Source organism: Pholcus phalangioides, unplaced genomic scaffold, assembly GCF_987345545.1.
Source record: "Pholcus phalangioides strain wild (caught in Gottingen) unplaced genomic scaffold, Ppha-v1.0 ptg000007l_1, whole genome shotgun sequence".
NCBI classification, from domain to species: Eukaryota; Metazoa; Arthropoda; class Arachnida; order Araneae; family Pholcidae; genus Pholcus; species Pholcus phalangioides.
This window is the reverse complement of record NW_028301600.1, coordinates 40,316,613-40,334,511: the sequence shown is the minus strand read 5'-3', so window position 1 is coordinate 40,334,511 and position 17,899 is coordinate 40,316,613. Positions and strand designations below refer to the sequence as shown.

At 33.5% G+C, this 17,899-nt stretch overlaps 1 protein-coding gene across 4 annotated transcripts in view; it reads left to right on the top strand.

Annotated features, from left to right (window-relative positions):
- LOC149085281 (transcription factor CP2-like) overlaps positions 1-17,899 on the top strand; it is an 84,789-nt gene that overhangs the window by 15,369 nt on the left and 51,521 nt on the right. For 3 of the 4 annotated variants that reach the window (XM_089233209.1, XM_089233210.1, XM_089233211.1), the window contains exons 5-7: positions 4,030-4,271; positions 7,840-7,907; positions 10,583-10,688. In XM_089233209.1, coding sequence (XP_089089335.1) covers positions 4,030-4,271; positions 7,840-7,907; positions 10,583-10,688 — 416 coding nt within the window. The remainder of the gene's footprint in view (positions 1-4,029; positions 4,272-7,839; positions 7,908-10,582; positions 10,689-17,899) is intronic. The other variant, XM_089233213.1, reaches the window with a different exon arrangement.

Below are 17,899 nucleotides of genomic sequence, written 5' to 3'. Positions count from 1 at the left end.
CAATAACAATTAAAAATTTCATTAAATTCTTTGAAAATCAAATACATAAACAAAAATATGTGTCAAAACTTGTCTTTTTTCCCATTGATAGCATTATGGACATTAAACATTTTACATTTAAATCACGTTCCCCAAATAAAACATGCAAAATGTAAAGCCTTTTCTTTTAATAAGAGCACAAACACACGAAGGTTTCTAACAGATGACTGATGCAAAGATATATTTTGGAAAGAGAAAACTCAATTGCCCCTGCGGGGAATCAAACCCACGTCCTTTCACTTTCCGAGTGAACACACTAGACTACAAAGGGAACGAATATCTCAATCTTTCCTTGGAGCTTGTGTGCACTGAACGGGACCGTACATGGACAGTCGGACCTAACTCAGGCCGAAGCTCACAATTGCTGACAACGCCACCAGACGCCAGTGCACACAAGCTCCAAGGAAAGATTGGGATATTCGTTGCCTCTGTAGTCTAGTGGTCTAGGGCATTAATCGGAAAGTGAAAGGACGTGGGTTCGATTCCCCGTAGGGACAATGGAATTTTCTCTCTTTCCAAAATATGTCTGCATCAGCCAGCTGTTAAAAACCTTTGTATGGATAGCAGAGAGTGACATCATCCTTGGATAAGAGCACAAACACCCCGGAAAAATTTTCCATTCCTTTCTCTGAACCATTTAAAGAAAGAATAACAAAGTTTTAGTGTCCCAATTTTTTTTTATACCTCACTTCTTCCTTTTTTGACTTTCAACCGACTTTATACTTACAGTTTTCGATTCAATGAATAGCGCTTTGCTCTTGGATGTTCCCAAAATTAATTTGGTCATACACCACAGCCAATGTCCAAATCCAGCAAGAGAATGGTAATGTGCACTCAAAGTGTTTTGGAGGTTAGATTCTAAGGAAACATAATCTTAGTCTTTTCTTGTTAATGAGGTTTTCTGCAAGAAAAATGGGATTTAACAGAGATATGTGAGGAAAAAAAAGATGCAAAACAGGATTATACAGTACCCAAAACAGCCCTGGTAGAATGTCTTCCAAGGAAAGAAACAAGACATTAATTGAGGAAAGGTAAATTTGCAGATAAGAATAAATTTTGCATAAGATTACAGAGAAATTTGTGACAATTCATGTTTAAAAATTGGTCATAGGTGTACTTTGTTGGAATCTGTGTTCTTTATAAGGAATCAGAATAACATAGATAAGCAATATAAAATTCACAGGATGCGGAAAAACTTTGTTTTTGGATGAAAATTCATAATATCTGTGTTTGTTATAAGTGGGTCAGACTGTATATATATATTTATTTATTGTTTATATGAATGTATAGTTTAGTTTAATTTTATTTGTATTATTTTGTTTAAACTTGCAAATAGTCAGATGGTCAGGAATTAATGAAAAAAATGCAGTTGATATTCATTATTCCCTTTAAATTGTACTTTTTGCACTCTTGAATTTCTACTATTGAATAAAGATGTACTAGTAGTGTAGTAGATTCTGCTTAATCAAATCATGTTTGGTTCGTAAATTTGAGTCTAAACCAAATGATTCAAATGCAGTGAAAAATCAATGAAATTCCAATTTTATAAAAATATACAGCATTCTCTTTTGCTTTAAAATATTTCTATCAGCCACCTTATTACGCAATTTTCCTGCTGTGACCATGTGACTTTATCAAATTAATGGCAAAATTAAAAATACGTTCTTACCTTATATATTATACAAAACTTGATAAAAAAAATAAATAAAATTATGTTTAATTAAAATTTGCTTAAATTAATTTCAATCAAGGATTTTAACTTATGTATTAATATCTATATTACAGATTATACAGGGTCTCATGAATAAAGGTACAAACTTTGAGGAGAGGTAGAGAGCATCAAAAGATTCAGAATTACATTAATATTATCATCGGGGAATGAAACCATTCAAAAAATTGTCCCTCTTCATAGTCCAAGCCCTGTGTATCAGCAGGTGTAGCATTTCTCTGCATCCCCCAATCAAGTATATATCTTTCTGTAGACATGGCCTCTTAAAAATCCTAGAGCATACTCTAGATCAGGATAAACTAAGCCACAAAAAAGCCAAAAAAATTACTTTAGGAGAATGCAAAAAAATACTTTTTAGTATAAAACCAAACATTCTATTTGCTTTTTTGACTACCGCAGAACAAAGTTTAGAAAGCCCAAGTTGCCCATCATTGAGAAACTTCATATCAGTAAATTTAGTACTATTCGGAATAATTTTACCTTTCAGTTCAGTCCCTCAGGACCACCTCATGGCATATGATCTGTATTATACATAAGGGCAGACCAAGAAAAATTAAGATAGTGGCACCTTTCTCTTGAACTGCTGATTGCTGATAATAAATTCACGGTTTCTTATTTGTCTCGCCCTACCAGTTTGTACTGGCAGGATTGGCCGTATCCAGTTTACTCTCCATTTCAGCATGGCCCCTAAGGGCTGGGTCAAAGGGTGCAAAATCTAAACATTACCATTCAGCTCTTAAGTGGGAATTATCATCGTACATGGCAGGTGGTGCTGTTTATGACAGCACTGGAGGGTAAATCATATTTTTCCTCATTTTTTCTGCCAGTTCCATGTTTGTATAATGTTGTATGCATCTCATATGGTGACTACAGCTCGTTACTGATGAGGAAAAATCATATTTCCACTCCAGCACTTTCATGAACATCACAGCTGACCAATGACTTTTCTGGTCATGGGTTCCTATGCAATTCTCAGTCCTTTTGATGTTCTCTACCTCCCCTTAAAGTTTGTGCTTCTATTTATGAGACACCCTTTAGAATGTGTTCTGATTTAGCTCTGTAACACAGGGTCGATTCATTAATGATAAAATGATAAAAATATTTTCTGCAAAATATTTTTCTAAGTGTTTTAGGTGAACATTTCCAACAAAAAATTCAGCAGTAGAAATGTTTCTATTTTCGTTTTCTCCATGAAACTATCAGTATACAATATACCAATTTGCCAATTGTGATAGCAGCCATCTTAATGAATAAAATCAGTATGACCAATTTTTCAGAAAAAAATTTTGCTTTCAATCAATGTGGGGTAATTCACAAGTTAATTCATAAGTGTTGCTTACATTCAACCGTTTGGAAAGAGTTTTCTTAACTTCCACATCACCAAATCCATGGGCTGAAATAGGGGGGGGGGGCAGCATCAAAGTTAAAGCCAACTGATATAATCTATTTACATATATATGAATTGACATCATCATGCCCCCACCCCCAGACTTTCAAGTCTATCTCTGCCTATGACCAAATTATTTTGTTTCATCGAAGTGTAACGATTTTCCATTACTTAACCTTCATCTCACTCACCCAGATAAGAAATAATAGATCTACCATGCTTTTTTTAGACATGCCTTGCTATTTATAATAATGGCAGTAGTACTGAAAGCAGTTTGGATACATTGACAAAAGACTGTGTAATTCAATTTTGTAAATTAATCCAAGATGGTACCAGATAAAGTGAAAGAAATTCTATTTTAACTATGTGCCAGAGTAGCTACTAGTTCTATAAAGGGGAAATATGCAAAGACCACTCCTTCTTATAATAAGTTTTTGGCATGATGTAAAAGAATCAACAGAAAGAGTATCATTAACCTACACCAACATTTTTGAAGTGATATGGCATATATGAAGCAGAAATGGCAACCAGAAATAACAATACATTTCCAGAAAAAAATCAGAGAATTGCTACATTCCATTCAATAATTTTTATCTACCTCTGTCAACTCCAAGTTAGTATATTCAACTGAAGGCAGTATACACGTCTAAAATACTAAACTATGAGATTTGGTTTATATATTCGCTTATTTGAGATTTTTTTCATATTCACGTGACCTAACAGGAACATAACCCTTGTGAATACCAAGGGCGGACTCTATTTTGAAAATGTGTACATTTTTTCATATTTAATTTTTTTTTCTTCAGAGTTTGATTTATCTAGACTAGTTTATTGACTTGAACATCAATTTTTCCTCCTTTTGGTCTTTTTTTAGGTGTCGTCAGCATGGCTTTCCAGTAAATGATCAATTGCGTGCCAATGGTAATCATTTTTATTCTCCGGGATCCATGATTAATACTATTCTTTCTCAAGTAGTTCAGTTACCTACATTACCGATTTCTGAAACCACAGAGCATGAAGCCTCTTTTGGACCTCCAGCTTTTCAATACATTTTACTTGCTCCTACATCTGGTGCAGTCAAATTACAAGAAGAAACTGTCACCTACTTGAACCAGGGTAATTATTTTAATATGCTAACAGTTCTGATGTATATATACTATTTAGCTTTTTACTGAAACAAATTATAATCTCCCGGGGGAGGGGGAGAGTGAATCCAAAATCCAAAACCCACTCCCTTATGCACGACAGTGTAGGCCTATATACAGGGTGCATAGGTAACAGGGCACATGACATTTTACTGGCAAACTGTTGATCCTAGAAGCATACTTCCAATTAGAAAAAGTATCAAAATATGCAGAATTTTCAGATACATTATTCATGTTGCAAGGGGTTGCATACTTATTAAAATTTAAAAAATACCTTTTTATATGGACACCCTGTCATCGTCATCAAAAACCAAATTAGAAAGTTGTTGCGCTGTCTGTTCTGGTGCCAACAAAAAATCCCATGTTTCTAAGTGCAATATTCACTGAGATAGTCAAATTTGAAAAATGGAGGAAAGGTTAAGAAAAAACAGCATTAAATGCGAGTAAAATGGTTTACTCGTGGCATTCAAAACAGTATTTAAAAATTAAAATAAGTGTTATAGGGGTAAGAACGTGTAAATTATTATCAGTCTTGTAATGTTAGCTTTCTTCACATTTATCAATATTTTTAAACATAATCAACATCACTGATTGGGCTCAAACTTGTCTATGAGGATAGATTCAATGTCTGGTAAATTTGATTAATTCATTGACGATTCATGATATTTACCAATACAAGCTAGGGATTATATAGTCACAGATAAATGTTTTATCAACCTTACCAAAATGGTTGGCAATTAGGCATAATCATTGGATTTATCACATTTACCGTAACATATATAAGCTCATAATGACTATGGATGTCAATTATAAGTACAACTACTCAAAAAATTCAAGAAACAAGAACAAAGTAATAAAAATTAGATAGAAACTAAAACTATAAAATACCAAAAGTAAAAAGTTACATACATTGACCATAAAGAATATGATTGTCATCAATTAAGAATAGGTAGCTTCTTGATTGTTCCCGACATAAATATCATATTTCTGTATAAACATTTCGATTCTGATAGAATTGATGACAACCAAGGATAAGCAATTCCATTTATTCACAACCCTTTTAGAAAAAAAAAAACCCTTACAATAATGGGTAGAATTGGTGCCAATTACTAGTCAGAATTTTTGTCACTGGATTGACGATATATTGACTCATGGTCCATCCCATTTAAAATGTTAAACACTTCAATCATATCCCCTGACACTTATATTCTTCCAATGAAACCATTCAAAAAATTGTCCCTCTTCATAGTCCAAGCCCTGTGTACCAGCAGGTGTAGCATTTCTCTGCATCCCCCGATCAAGTATATATCTTTCTGTAGACATGGCCTCTTAAAAATCCTACAGCATACTCTAGATCAGGATAAACTAAGCCACAGAAAAGCCAAAAAAATTACTTTAGGAGAATGCAAAAAAATACTTTTTAGTATAAAACCAAACATTCTATTTGCTTTTTTGACTACCGCAGAACAAAGTTTAGAAAGCCCAAGTTGCCCATCATTGAGAAACTTCATATCAGTAAATTTAGTACTATTCGGAATAATTTTACCTTTCAGTTCAGTCCCTCAGGACCACCTCATGGCATATGATCTGTATTATACATAAGGGCAGACCAAGAAAAATTAAGATAGTGGCACCTTTCTCTTGAACTGCTGATTGCTGATAATAAATTCACGGTTTCTTATTTGTCTCGCCCTACCAGTTTGTACTGGCAGGATTGGCCGTATCCAGTTTACTCTCCATTTCAGCATGGCCCCTAAGGGCTGGGTCAAAGGGTGCAAAATCTAAACATTACCATTCAGCTCTTACGTGAAGCATAGGATATTTAGTATTGGAACCAAAGTGAACATGAATGAATGAATACCAGAAGTGAGCAAGCAAGCACTTGTCAATGCTGAAAAAGACAGTCTCCGCATTCATATTTTCATGCTGCAATCATATTCAATATAGACTCTAAAGCTTGGATTCCAGACTACACCCATTTGTTTCATATTATTTGTTAACTATTCCATTGATACCCTGATGGAGTTTATTGATGAAAATCAGAAAAAGTGTGAGGCATAAGACACCTCTTTAACACTTTTGGGTCTGAGCTATTTCGACTATGTTTGTCCCTGTAAACTGAGGGTTTTGGCACTTTTCATGATTTTTTTTTAAATACTTAGAATATATATACCTTGACAGTTTTTTTTTAGCTAGAAATTTCAAACTCTTTTCTTTTATAATATAGCAATTATTTAAAGGTACTAATAATTAATATTTAATAAGAAATTAAAAAAACATGTTTTATAGTTTTAAAAAAAGTTCTGCATGAGAAAACATTTTTTAACATAATAACTGAATAAAAACTTCCGTCCACTTTGCCAAATGTTGTACAAATATCTAAAAATTGTTTTTATTAAAAAAAAATAATAATCTTGTAAAATTTGCTTTAGTATGGTACACTTCAAAACACACATTTGCACACAAAGCAACACCACAGGGTTTGTAATAAGTCAGAGTTTCTTTCCTCAATTTTTTTTCCAGTTTCTGCCTTTGATTTGCTTCGTTGCTCCTTTTCATCATCTAAAATGAATAATAATTTTGTAAAATATAAGTCCTAAAACATTTGGAAAAATTGAGTAATATACACAAAATTGTTTCAAAAGCAAAAAAATCAAATATATTTACCGGTGCTATCGTCGTCATATGCGAACTGCTATTTTAAATCCCTTATACGAGCGGGCTGGTATTCTGGATCATCTGAATCTGATAACTCTGACAAAGAATTGTGTGCTAATTTCAGCCAAATCATCGGCATCTGATAAGTCTAAAAATTGTTTATGAGACATCGCGAAACACATAAAACGTGGCTACCTTACCTAGGAAGACAAATGTGTTTCAACTATATTTACTTCTACATGATTTCATAAAGCTACATCCGTTGGCTGCTGCCATCTATATATTTTTTTGGAACTAGAAGATTTATAGATTAGTTTAAAAACACTGGGAACATATATATATTCAGCCATTTTATAGCTACGAGTTAAAAGTTAGCTTAGCTCCCTTGCACAGAAACGGCATCCCGAGTCAGGCTCAAGCTTAGACCCAAAAGTGTTAAGGGACTCCACTTAAGACACCTGTCCAGTCAGAAAATTCTCTGTTCATCATGAATGACTCTCTGTGACTTATCCTCCCACCACAAATCTATCCCTACCCCCAATTCCAACCGTATTAAATGCATTGAAGAGTTTGCCAATGCAGGGCCTGATGAAATGGCTTTTAAAAATCCAGATATCCAAATTTTTTCTTTCCCAAGGGCTGTAGTCACATGATCATAAAAACTGAACAGGTTGATTATGCGAAACTTTCCCTTCCTAAACTCATACAGGTTATCAGACAGTAAATTATTTTTATCCATCCACTAAAGCTACTTTAAGCTTCTAATACTTGTGTTGAATTGACATGGAATAAAATGCTGTATAACAAATGTATTTTGATTATTGCATGTATTTATTTTTCACAGAAAAAACATTTTTTTATATGTAAGTTTACCTTTACAGGCCAATCCTATGAAATAAAAGTGCGTAGAACTCGGAATGCGTCTGATCAACAAGGGAAAATTTATAGGGTATTGCAATGAACCTTATTTGAAATTAGAATTTCTGAATTGGTCTAATTTATTTATAGTTAAGTTTGTTTTAAAAAAATTCAGTATGTCAGAATTAAAAATAATATATCTGGAGCTTTATGAAAATTCCTTGACAAATCATGTGTAAGCATCCTTATAGAGCACTAATATTATTATTTTATATTAATTTTGGTTATATTTCCGATTTCTTTTTCAGTTTATATAGGTTTATAGTATCTGTTAGTGCTAAATAATGACTATAACACTAATTAAATGACACCAGGTATATAAAAAAATACACATCAACAATTGAAAAAAATTACTTTATTAGTGAATATTAATGACAATATTTTAGAAGGGAAGAAGTAGTTTGGCCAGAACCTAAAGTTTCTGGCCAAACTTTTAAAAGGTAGTAGAGGGCCAGAAATAAATGCTTATTGTCGTAGAACGTGTGTGTCTGAAAATGTGATTTTGTTCAAATGATAAAATACCTTTCCTGTTTAATTCATTTGATGCCATAGCTTCTGTAACCAAAAGGTATCATTTCCTTCTTGGGTTCTCAATGGCGTATAAGGTACACAAATTCTCAGGGCTTGTGGATATGCTTCTGTATAAGAAATGATAGACAAACTACTCAAAGGTTGTGTGGTGTGTCATTATTGACTATACAGCTGCTGAATCACTAAAGGTTTGAAGATGCCTAGTCAGGGGCATTGAAAGTGTTTTTGACTCATGAGTGGTTGGTTGTCTAGAGCTTTGTGTCAGAGATATATATTCCGATTCTTTTTTTTCCTGATATTTATTTCCCAATCAAGTCTGTAGACTCATGGCCCTCCTGACTCTGAGGCCACTGTGTGCAGTTGCAGCTTTGTGACAGCAGATCTTTCAGCACTGGCAAGCATGATATAAGCCAAAAAGCAGATGTCTAGTCAGGAATCATGCTCTGTACAACCTTTAAGAAACTCATTTGTTTAAAAAATTCTCAGAACCACACAAGCTCTGTATCTATATAATGATGCATGTCACCGAACATTTGAACAAGAACTGTGTTAGCTGTGACTGCAGAAACAATGCCATCAAAATAAACAGTCCCTCCTACTATTTGAATACAGCATTTTCAGGGACACAATTCTACAATTTTTTTATATTTTAGTTCAGACCTTTCTATCATACGTATGAAGTTTAGCCAGAACCTTTCGAATTATCCTGTATACAAGTAATATATGTAAAAAAAAACAAATTACACACACATAAATTATTGGATTTGGAGCAGATTTTGCCATAAACTTACATTTAAAATTTTCTTTCTTCAATTTCTATAAATTAAGCTAGCTTTTTCACAGCCTGAGTTAATGAATCTCTCTTCACTTGTCTTTCTCTTACGATATACACTAGAACCCTGCTAATCTTTGTATTAGTGAAAAGTTTGGATTACCAGGGTTTGTGTTTTAAACATGGATTTTTTAAAACTGTAATACTAGCAGACCCAGATAATTCAATTTAACAGTGACTGAAACAATTATGGGGAAATTAATTTTTTTTTTACCTTCCAATGTTACATCTTTGCTTCAGCCAGTGGACCAAGGGGCATTACAAAACATCAAACAGGTGTTAAAAAAAATGTGGCTTCGATATCTCATTGAAGATGAGAATGAGCCCCTTTCCATTCTCCAAAAAAATGGAAAAGATTTTGGTGAAAAGTGTCATTTACTGGCTTGCAGAATCGTGGAAAATGTGACGGAAATCTTGCTATAGAAAACCTGCGAAAGATTATGGCCAAGACTTGCTTTTGACATAAGGAAACAACTAAGGAATTTGACAAAATCCTTCAGCTTTTAAATGAAATCCCTGGTGCAAGGAAAAAGATGTGGCTGGGGTGAAATATTATCATTAGACTGTAGCAGCCATCAAATTTTCATGGATGCAGAAATTGTCTCCGAAGTTTCAACTGGCAATGACTCATCATCAAGCAATGGGTTAGATCAGTGTTTCTCAAAGTGTGTATCGTTTCTCCTAGAGATGTCGCCAACTTTTCTCAAGGGCATTGTGGTGAGCTGCGAACATTGATGATTGCCTATTCAGTGTTTTGGGGTGGGTCTTTCTTAGATTATTCTGGGGCATCGCGGATAAACATTGTCATAGCAAGGAAGCCATGGATAGTAAAAGTTTGAGAACCACTGGGTTAGATTATGATGCTGCACCACCAAAGACTAATTCAAAAGCCGCGGTAGCTTTTGAAACCACACTTCTATATGTAGAACAGCATGATAATGCAACCCCTGCAGACATCATGTTTCTGAGATAACTATGAACTACAGTGTCCGCTCAGTATATGTGGCTTCTTCAAATGAAAACAGACGATTTTTTCAAGGCAACTATGTAATTCATCATTATTAGGTATGATCACGTATTCATATGTAACATGTAACTTGTTACAATGCAGAATTAATGAGTGTTTTTTTCTGTTGTTGATTCTTCAACTTTCTCGCGCACATCTTTTTTTTTAAAGCTGTTTGAATTGAGGTTTTTGGATTAGCAGGTGTCTATATAGTGTACTGTATATGTATAAAGAGGGGGAGAGATTGTACATGTTTTTAGTGGCATTATTAGTGTATAAAGCAATTACTTCTCATATTTATCTTTGAAGTTAACAAAAGTTTTTCTTTCCCTTTCAGAGCATCATTCGCATGGGCTTTCAAGAACGTCGTTTGCAGTATATTGAACGAGAACAAATAGCAGAATGGCAACTTCATAGGCAAGGAGAACGTATCATTGAAATAGGTCAATTTTTATATTTTGAAGTATATTCTCTTTTTTATAAATAGTGTATCCACTGTCAATATGTACTCTGGTTCACAGAAATATTTCTAAAATATTTTTTTGTGAATTGATTATAAAATTCAAAATCTCTTGAATTCATGTGGTTATTTTCATTGCATCATGATCATTTTATTGCACAAGCGGTCACTTAGATGGGAGCCTACATATAAGGTTGATTCTGAATTGATATTCTTCTATGTCTTCCACTGAGAGGTTGGTGTACTACATATATACTCTATGTGGGAACTTTAATTGGTGGCACTATCCTTCTTTTTAAGTGGAAAGGACACCTTTGGTTAGAAAAGAACCTAAAAAGAACAGAGCAAGTTTCAAACCAATGAAATCACAGACCTTTTTTTAATGCAGTAGGCAAATGTCTTGTCATTTTGTACTACAGTGTCCAAATATGTTATGTTTTTGTGATTTTTAATATTCTGGAGAAAAATTATCAATAATGTAAAAGTTTAGAAATAATAATGTAATACCAGAGCTCACATTCATTTAGGAAAGGTAAATCAAGAGTACAGCAAACTTTATATGCTTTAGTGTCCATTTTGCTTAAGGTTTAATGGGTGTTCTTCAATAAAACTGGTTTACATGCTTTTGCTCAATCAAACTTAATTTTTACTTGTGTAAAAGCAGTGGTGACCCATGGATTGAAAATTACGGTGCTGTGAAAAAAAAATTGGAAAGGAAAAAATATTTGAAAGAATTTTTAATATTAAATATTTTATTAATTTAATTAATTTTTTAAACTCAGTTTTTTCAAGAATTTTTCATAATTTCAGAAACAGACAGGCTGATTCATAACTGAACGTTATGGTAATAAAATTACATTTTTTATATTAAAATCAAAGAATTATGGAATGCAGTATGAACTTTTTTATAAATTACTGATTCCTTAAAAATATAATTCTTAATATTAATTTTAAAACTTGTATCTGATAATGTTTTAAATAATTAGACTAGGTAGATAGATACTTATGTAGGTTAGCTTAAAAGAGTAGAATTTAACCTTCATGTAATCACTGTTTTCTTGTATTCTACAAACAAATGTTCATTGGAAAATGCTTGCTAATGTTCATGCCGAAAAATATGCTACATGTTAACCAGAAGCATGTTGCACACAGAATTTAATGTTACATACAGGTTGTCTATGCTAAAGATATCCAAATTAATGACTCATGATGAGAGAACCATGTATAATTAGTTATAAATTTCAGTTACATTAAAGATGGCAATTGCTCATGTGGTTCTCTTAACCATTTAAAGGCCAATGTTCCATAAATGGAACATAGTTTTTATTTACAAAAATATCAGATAAAAATTGATTCAAACATTTCGAGTTTTTTATTGTGTATAGAGGAGAGTTCAAAGTATTTTTTGAAATAAATTAGGAAACTTCAGGTTGATATAAAAATTTTTGGCAGAATTTTGAAATTTGACATTTTTTGGGTATTTTTCCCCCATTTCGATTAAAATTTGCCAAAATTTCAATTTTGAAGCAAATCGAAAGTTATTTTGTGTGTTTCTACCACTTATAATATATCAATCAAAGTAAATCAATTAGTTTCTTTGTACTGTTAAACATTAAAGAGCTATACATGTTCAAAAATGCATGTTCCATTTATGGAACATTGGCCTTTCAAGAGAGCGGAATTCTAGGTATATCTAATGTGCAGTGCGCTGCTTTGATTTTCCCGTTCGAAACTCCAGGGTGTTGTCATCTTTCGACATGCGAATAGGGCTAATTCTGGGTAATATAGCACAGAGAAATGTGCTTTCTGGGGTGGATTGTTTATATTGGATGAGTATTTTTTATTCTTGCATTCTTAGAAATGTATGTTTTAGCAAACTACAGACTAAATCAAACCAAGTTCGACAATCCTAGATAGTCTTGTTGTGTTCAGCTGAGTGTAACCATATCAAAAAAGATATCTCATATTAGAAGAAGCTGTAAGATATTTAGAAACTTTTTCAGATTCCTAATTAGAGGATGTAGATGTATTCCAATTACGTGTTAATGAAAATGGGAACATCGTGGATGAAGATGATATTGTTGAAAATGATCTAGTATCAACAGCTCCAACTGATGTATGTGAAATGCTAGGTAATTTTGCAACAATGAGGATGGGTTGTTAGAAAACTCCTGAAACGTGTTCTTGAAAGGTGTAGGGCAGAAAAAAGGAGCAAAACGTAGGTGCAACACTCAAGTTTCAAGAAAAAGCAAGACAGTTTTGAGCAATCCGAAAAAAATTATTATATGGGATAAAAAAAAATTCTTTCTAGATCAAAACCTCAGCTCTGGATTCCATTGGAAAAGATTTGCCATATGACCATTATAGCACATTGGATAATTCATTCAGAGTTTCAAGAAGCAGATCTTATTTCGCATTTGGAATTCCGAAGAGAACTGACAATGAACCTTCTATGGTCTAAGGAGGGGTTGATTATTCATCCAGGTCCACGTTGTCAACTGAAAAAAAGATGTCAGGTCATCTGATGGCCATTATATTGTGTCTGCGATGCAAGGACGGTGTGCGGTTTGCCAAAAAAAAGCACTATGTATAAATGCCACCAATGTGACAAACAGGTCCATGAAATATATATGTTTTTCTTTGATCACGGATGTTGTAAGAAAAATTTTAGTTTTCTGCACTCATTTTTGTTAAAAAAATCGGTATGTGTTGCAAATTTGAATTTGTAGAGAAAATAGAAAATTTTGCATGATAACTACTCCAGAAATAAATAATCATGAGAATATAGGCGATACCAGTTTCCGCTTTCACCTCTCCCCAAGTGCCAATGTTCCATTTATGGAACATCGTGAAAAACAAAGAAAAAAAAATTTTTCTTCAAATTTCAAACTTGATCTATGTATAGGCATGTAAAAGGACCTCAAATTCCAAATTTCAAAACAATCAGTGACTTTGTTCATAGTTCGGCCTTTAAACGGTTAATATCAGCCATTACTTTTAGATATCTTTAGCTCTGGATGCCCTTACATTGATAATACAGAGTGATCCAGAGATAATTGCTCTTTTATTGGGTTGCAGTTTAGATATACGTGACATCCATATTTCTGTGGGCATCTTCTCTTTTCGGTGGGCATTTGCCTGTTTGGGCATTTTGCCTTTTTTTGTCCATTGCATTTGTATTTGATAATTATAACTAATATCTCTTATAGCAGACTGTGATAATTTACAATATTCATATTTATTTGATAGAAACAAAGTTCTGAATAAACAAAATGGTGCAGGGATAAGGAGAGTTTAGTAGATTAAAAAATAAAGGCCTTTTTCCTTCGAACCATTGCAATTGCTCACATGCATGCTCATAAAGGGTGGAAATGTTTATCACTAGAACACAATTCCCACCCAGAGTGTTTAACCCTGCTGTACTGTTCATATTTACCCTACAGTTGTGAGGCTGGGTCAATATGACCCAACTCATTTGTTTTCACTTTAATGCTTGTTTATTGTTGGAAAAAAAAACCAAGAACTTTAAACCTTTTGAAACAAGGTTTTTACATAACCTTTGATACATAATCAATCAATCATATATATTGCTGTTCCACCCCTAGAAGCATACAGTGGGCAATTATACATAAATCCAACATTTTTCAATTTATTCATTACAATTTTATTTTTAATTGCATGAATTAATTGTAACTAAAGAGAAAGCTCTTTTTGTGTAGATTATAGAAATGCAAAAAAACTAATGCTTTTACTACAAAAAAATTACTTTTTTTATGTGTTTAAAGTCATGAAAATACATAATTATTTCAAAGATACAAAATTAAAATTACAAAAGAAATATTATACAAAGTTTGCATACTGAATTAACATCTTTTGAATAAATTGATCAGTATCAGTGTGGTGGGTTTTGCTGAGTATCCAGCTCCTTAAAAATGTATTTTAAGTGGAAAGACTAAATCCAATGACTTTCCACCATTGCACAGGAAAATGTATTTAATCAATGCATTGAATTCATTTGCAAGAGCACAAACTCCAATTTTAAGTTTTTTCATTTTTTCACTGTATTTGACACATCAATTTTTTTCTCTTAGTGATAGAGAGCAACGTTTATACTGGAGCTGGCCATATTAAACAGCAGGGAATAATGTAAAATATAGGAGCACAATCAGCAACACATGATTTCTGATTCTAAATGGACATCAGAGGTACCAATCATTAACAAACTTCAAGGCAAAATTTCATTCAGAAGTAGCCAAATACTGTATAAAAAAATTGATCAAATATGTGAACTTTTTCTGCCATCTAGTGACTATAATTAAACCAAAATTCCTTGCAACTATTGGTGTTCATACAGAGGGCTTTAGTCTAATGGAACAAATGATGAAAATGTTGTCTGTGACTGTATCTGAGAGTGACTGTGAAACAGGGATTCAAAATAAATTATTTAAATAGGCTTTTTGCTGGGATATTTTTTTGGCCTTATAACAGGGGTGACTGTTAAAAGGGGTTTTACTGTATTGAGATTCTAACTTAAAAACCTAATTCCTTTTATCTTAATGGTACAAATTAGTATTAGAAACATTATTTCTGACTCACTTCTTGCATGATTTTCAAGTTCAGATAGATTCTATGCTATCTGATTCTTTCAAGAGATTTTTTTCATTTTTGTATTGAGGAGAGCTTCAATTTGAATAAAGAAATAACTATGCATTTAGAGATAATGTGAATTAATACCATTATATATATATATTATAACAGAGAAATAAAAGCCTCGTTAGTAGTTTGTTTATAAAAATATCATGTTAGTTCAAAAACCATGAGCAAATGAATAAGAAAAAAAGAAATTTGTCACCTGCACTGTTATTCTATTGAATTGAATTCAAAAATCACCATTTTTCAGCAATAAACAATGTTCACTTGCCAGGTGATTTTCTATAATTCCTATAAATTATGTAGAAGGGCCTTACTAAATATTGCCATAGAAAATAGGAGTAAACATAAAGCTTTCACACTACTATTTGCTCTCACATTCATTTTTTTAGAAGACTTGGGAGTGTTTTTGAAAATTTTTTGTTTAGGCGAAACTTCTCAAATGAAATTCATGGTCTAGGGAGTACCAAAAGTGTAGGAGAATGTTTGAAGGGACATCTATGGAACTAGAACACATGGTCTAGAGATCTATTTAGAATTACAATGAAACCTTTCCTTCATATACACCGGCCTGGACAAAAAAAAAAAAATTGTCCATAAAAGAGGGGTGACCATTAATCAGGGGTTTGAAATGCTTACTTTTATTATACAATAGGAAATTATTATTTGTCTTTAAAAGAGGGATGACCGCATCTGAGGGATGTCTGTTAAGAGGGGTTTCACTGTATTTTCTCCTGCTGTTCATTACTATTTCTCGTTGAACAGTTAGTGAAGTCTTATGGATCTCTGGGGTTCCACAGAACATCGGTTGGGAAACCCAGTTCTTCAATGATGTTAAAATGGATGTCAGAGACATACTAATCACAATGAGATATTTTCACCCTAAAGTCAATGTAGAAAGAAACCTTTCTAGACCTTTGAAAGAAAATTTCTTCTTTTGGTCATATTGGCACAAAGGTACAGACACAAAATCAAGAGAGAAAAAAAAAAATTCAGAAATGCATCGGCCTCATATAAAGATGGGGTAGTAACTGATAAAGTCAGAAATATTCATTGACAAACACTTAATAAACAAGGCAAACTTCATTTCGGGTCAAAAGTCAAAACAGTGCAGCAGGGTAAAATAAATACAGAGAATTTGGCTTTAACGAATTTTGTCTCCAAAAGGTGTTTCTTTTTTGAAAGCAATCCAGCTTGCGAATTCATTGTACTCTCACTACCAGTGTGCTGATTATTTCTTGCTCCTGGGCAGGGTGATGATTCGAATCTTGCAGTTTTTCTGTTGACAGAAATACATAGCCCAGCTTGTCTCCTTTTCTCTTTTCCAACACAACAAGTAATTTTGTATCTGAACTGTAGAGCAGTCTTCTAGACTTATTTGTCTTGTCGCCCGCCCCCCCCCCCATGTAGAACTTTTTTTCCTATCATGCATCTTTGCTTGGCTAATCTTTAGGATTTAATGCTTTATCTGCAGCTTCTATCATAATCTCCTGGGGGGGGGGTGATATGTGGACTACTTTTAGAAATACTGGTGTAGAGCAAGACTCACAAAATTTAGCTCACTCAAGCTTTTTGCTTTGGCTTATTCTTCTCAGTGCTAATTATTGTTTCATAGCTATAGTGTTTTTCTGCTTTGTAGTACTGAGCTACTTTTGGATCCTCTTTTCCAATGAAAGAGGTGATGGCGACATAAGAATGTTCATTCAAGGTTATACAAAGAAAAAGTGAACATTCTTCTGCTCTAATCATTTCAGAAGTCTTTATTAAGGGAAAAGCGATAAAGTTACTTAAAATAAAGCTATTGTGCATGGTACAACTGAATATGGCCTCCAGAACTAAACTTTAGAAATTACATAAAATGCTGATTATCTTCAAGAAATCACTTCGCTTTATACAGTCAATGCTTATTATAATCTCGCATTGTAGTGACCATTCCATGGCAATGACTGATGAGGTAAGTCAGAAATGTTTTTACTTAACAACTATCCTCTAAATATTCCTTTCGATATAACCACCACCATGGCCCCCACATCCTGAAGCAGGGCCCCTGGGCTGGGATCTTTTACGGGCCCCCCGACCAGACTTTCACGGGGCCCCCTTTATGATGAATTTATAGCGTGAAAAAACAATAAAATTATTGAAATCCTCCCGGGCCCCAGGGCTGGAGCCTTGCCAGCCCACCCCTTGTGGGGGCCATGACCACCACCCAATATAACGTCCGTTTCCAACAGAAAAATGGAGGTCATTATAATGAGTGCCAACTGTATCAGTATTTCTCAAAGTGGGCAATATTGCCACCTTTAGGGGGATAGTGCAGTCCAAGCAGGTGGTAGAAGCTATTGGAATATTATAGGACCCAATCTTAGTTTGGGGGGGGGGGGTGATGAGAAAAAGAATACTTAAGAGGGAGTGAAAAAACATACTTAAGAGGGAGTGAAAAAACATACTTAAGAGGGAGTGAAAAAACAAAGTTTGGAAAACTCTTCTTGATATGATACAATACATATTTTTGTATGTTGTTCTCCTAAGATGAAAAAATTAATT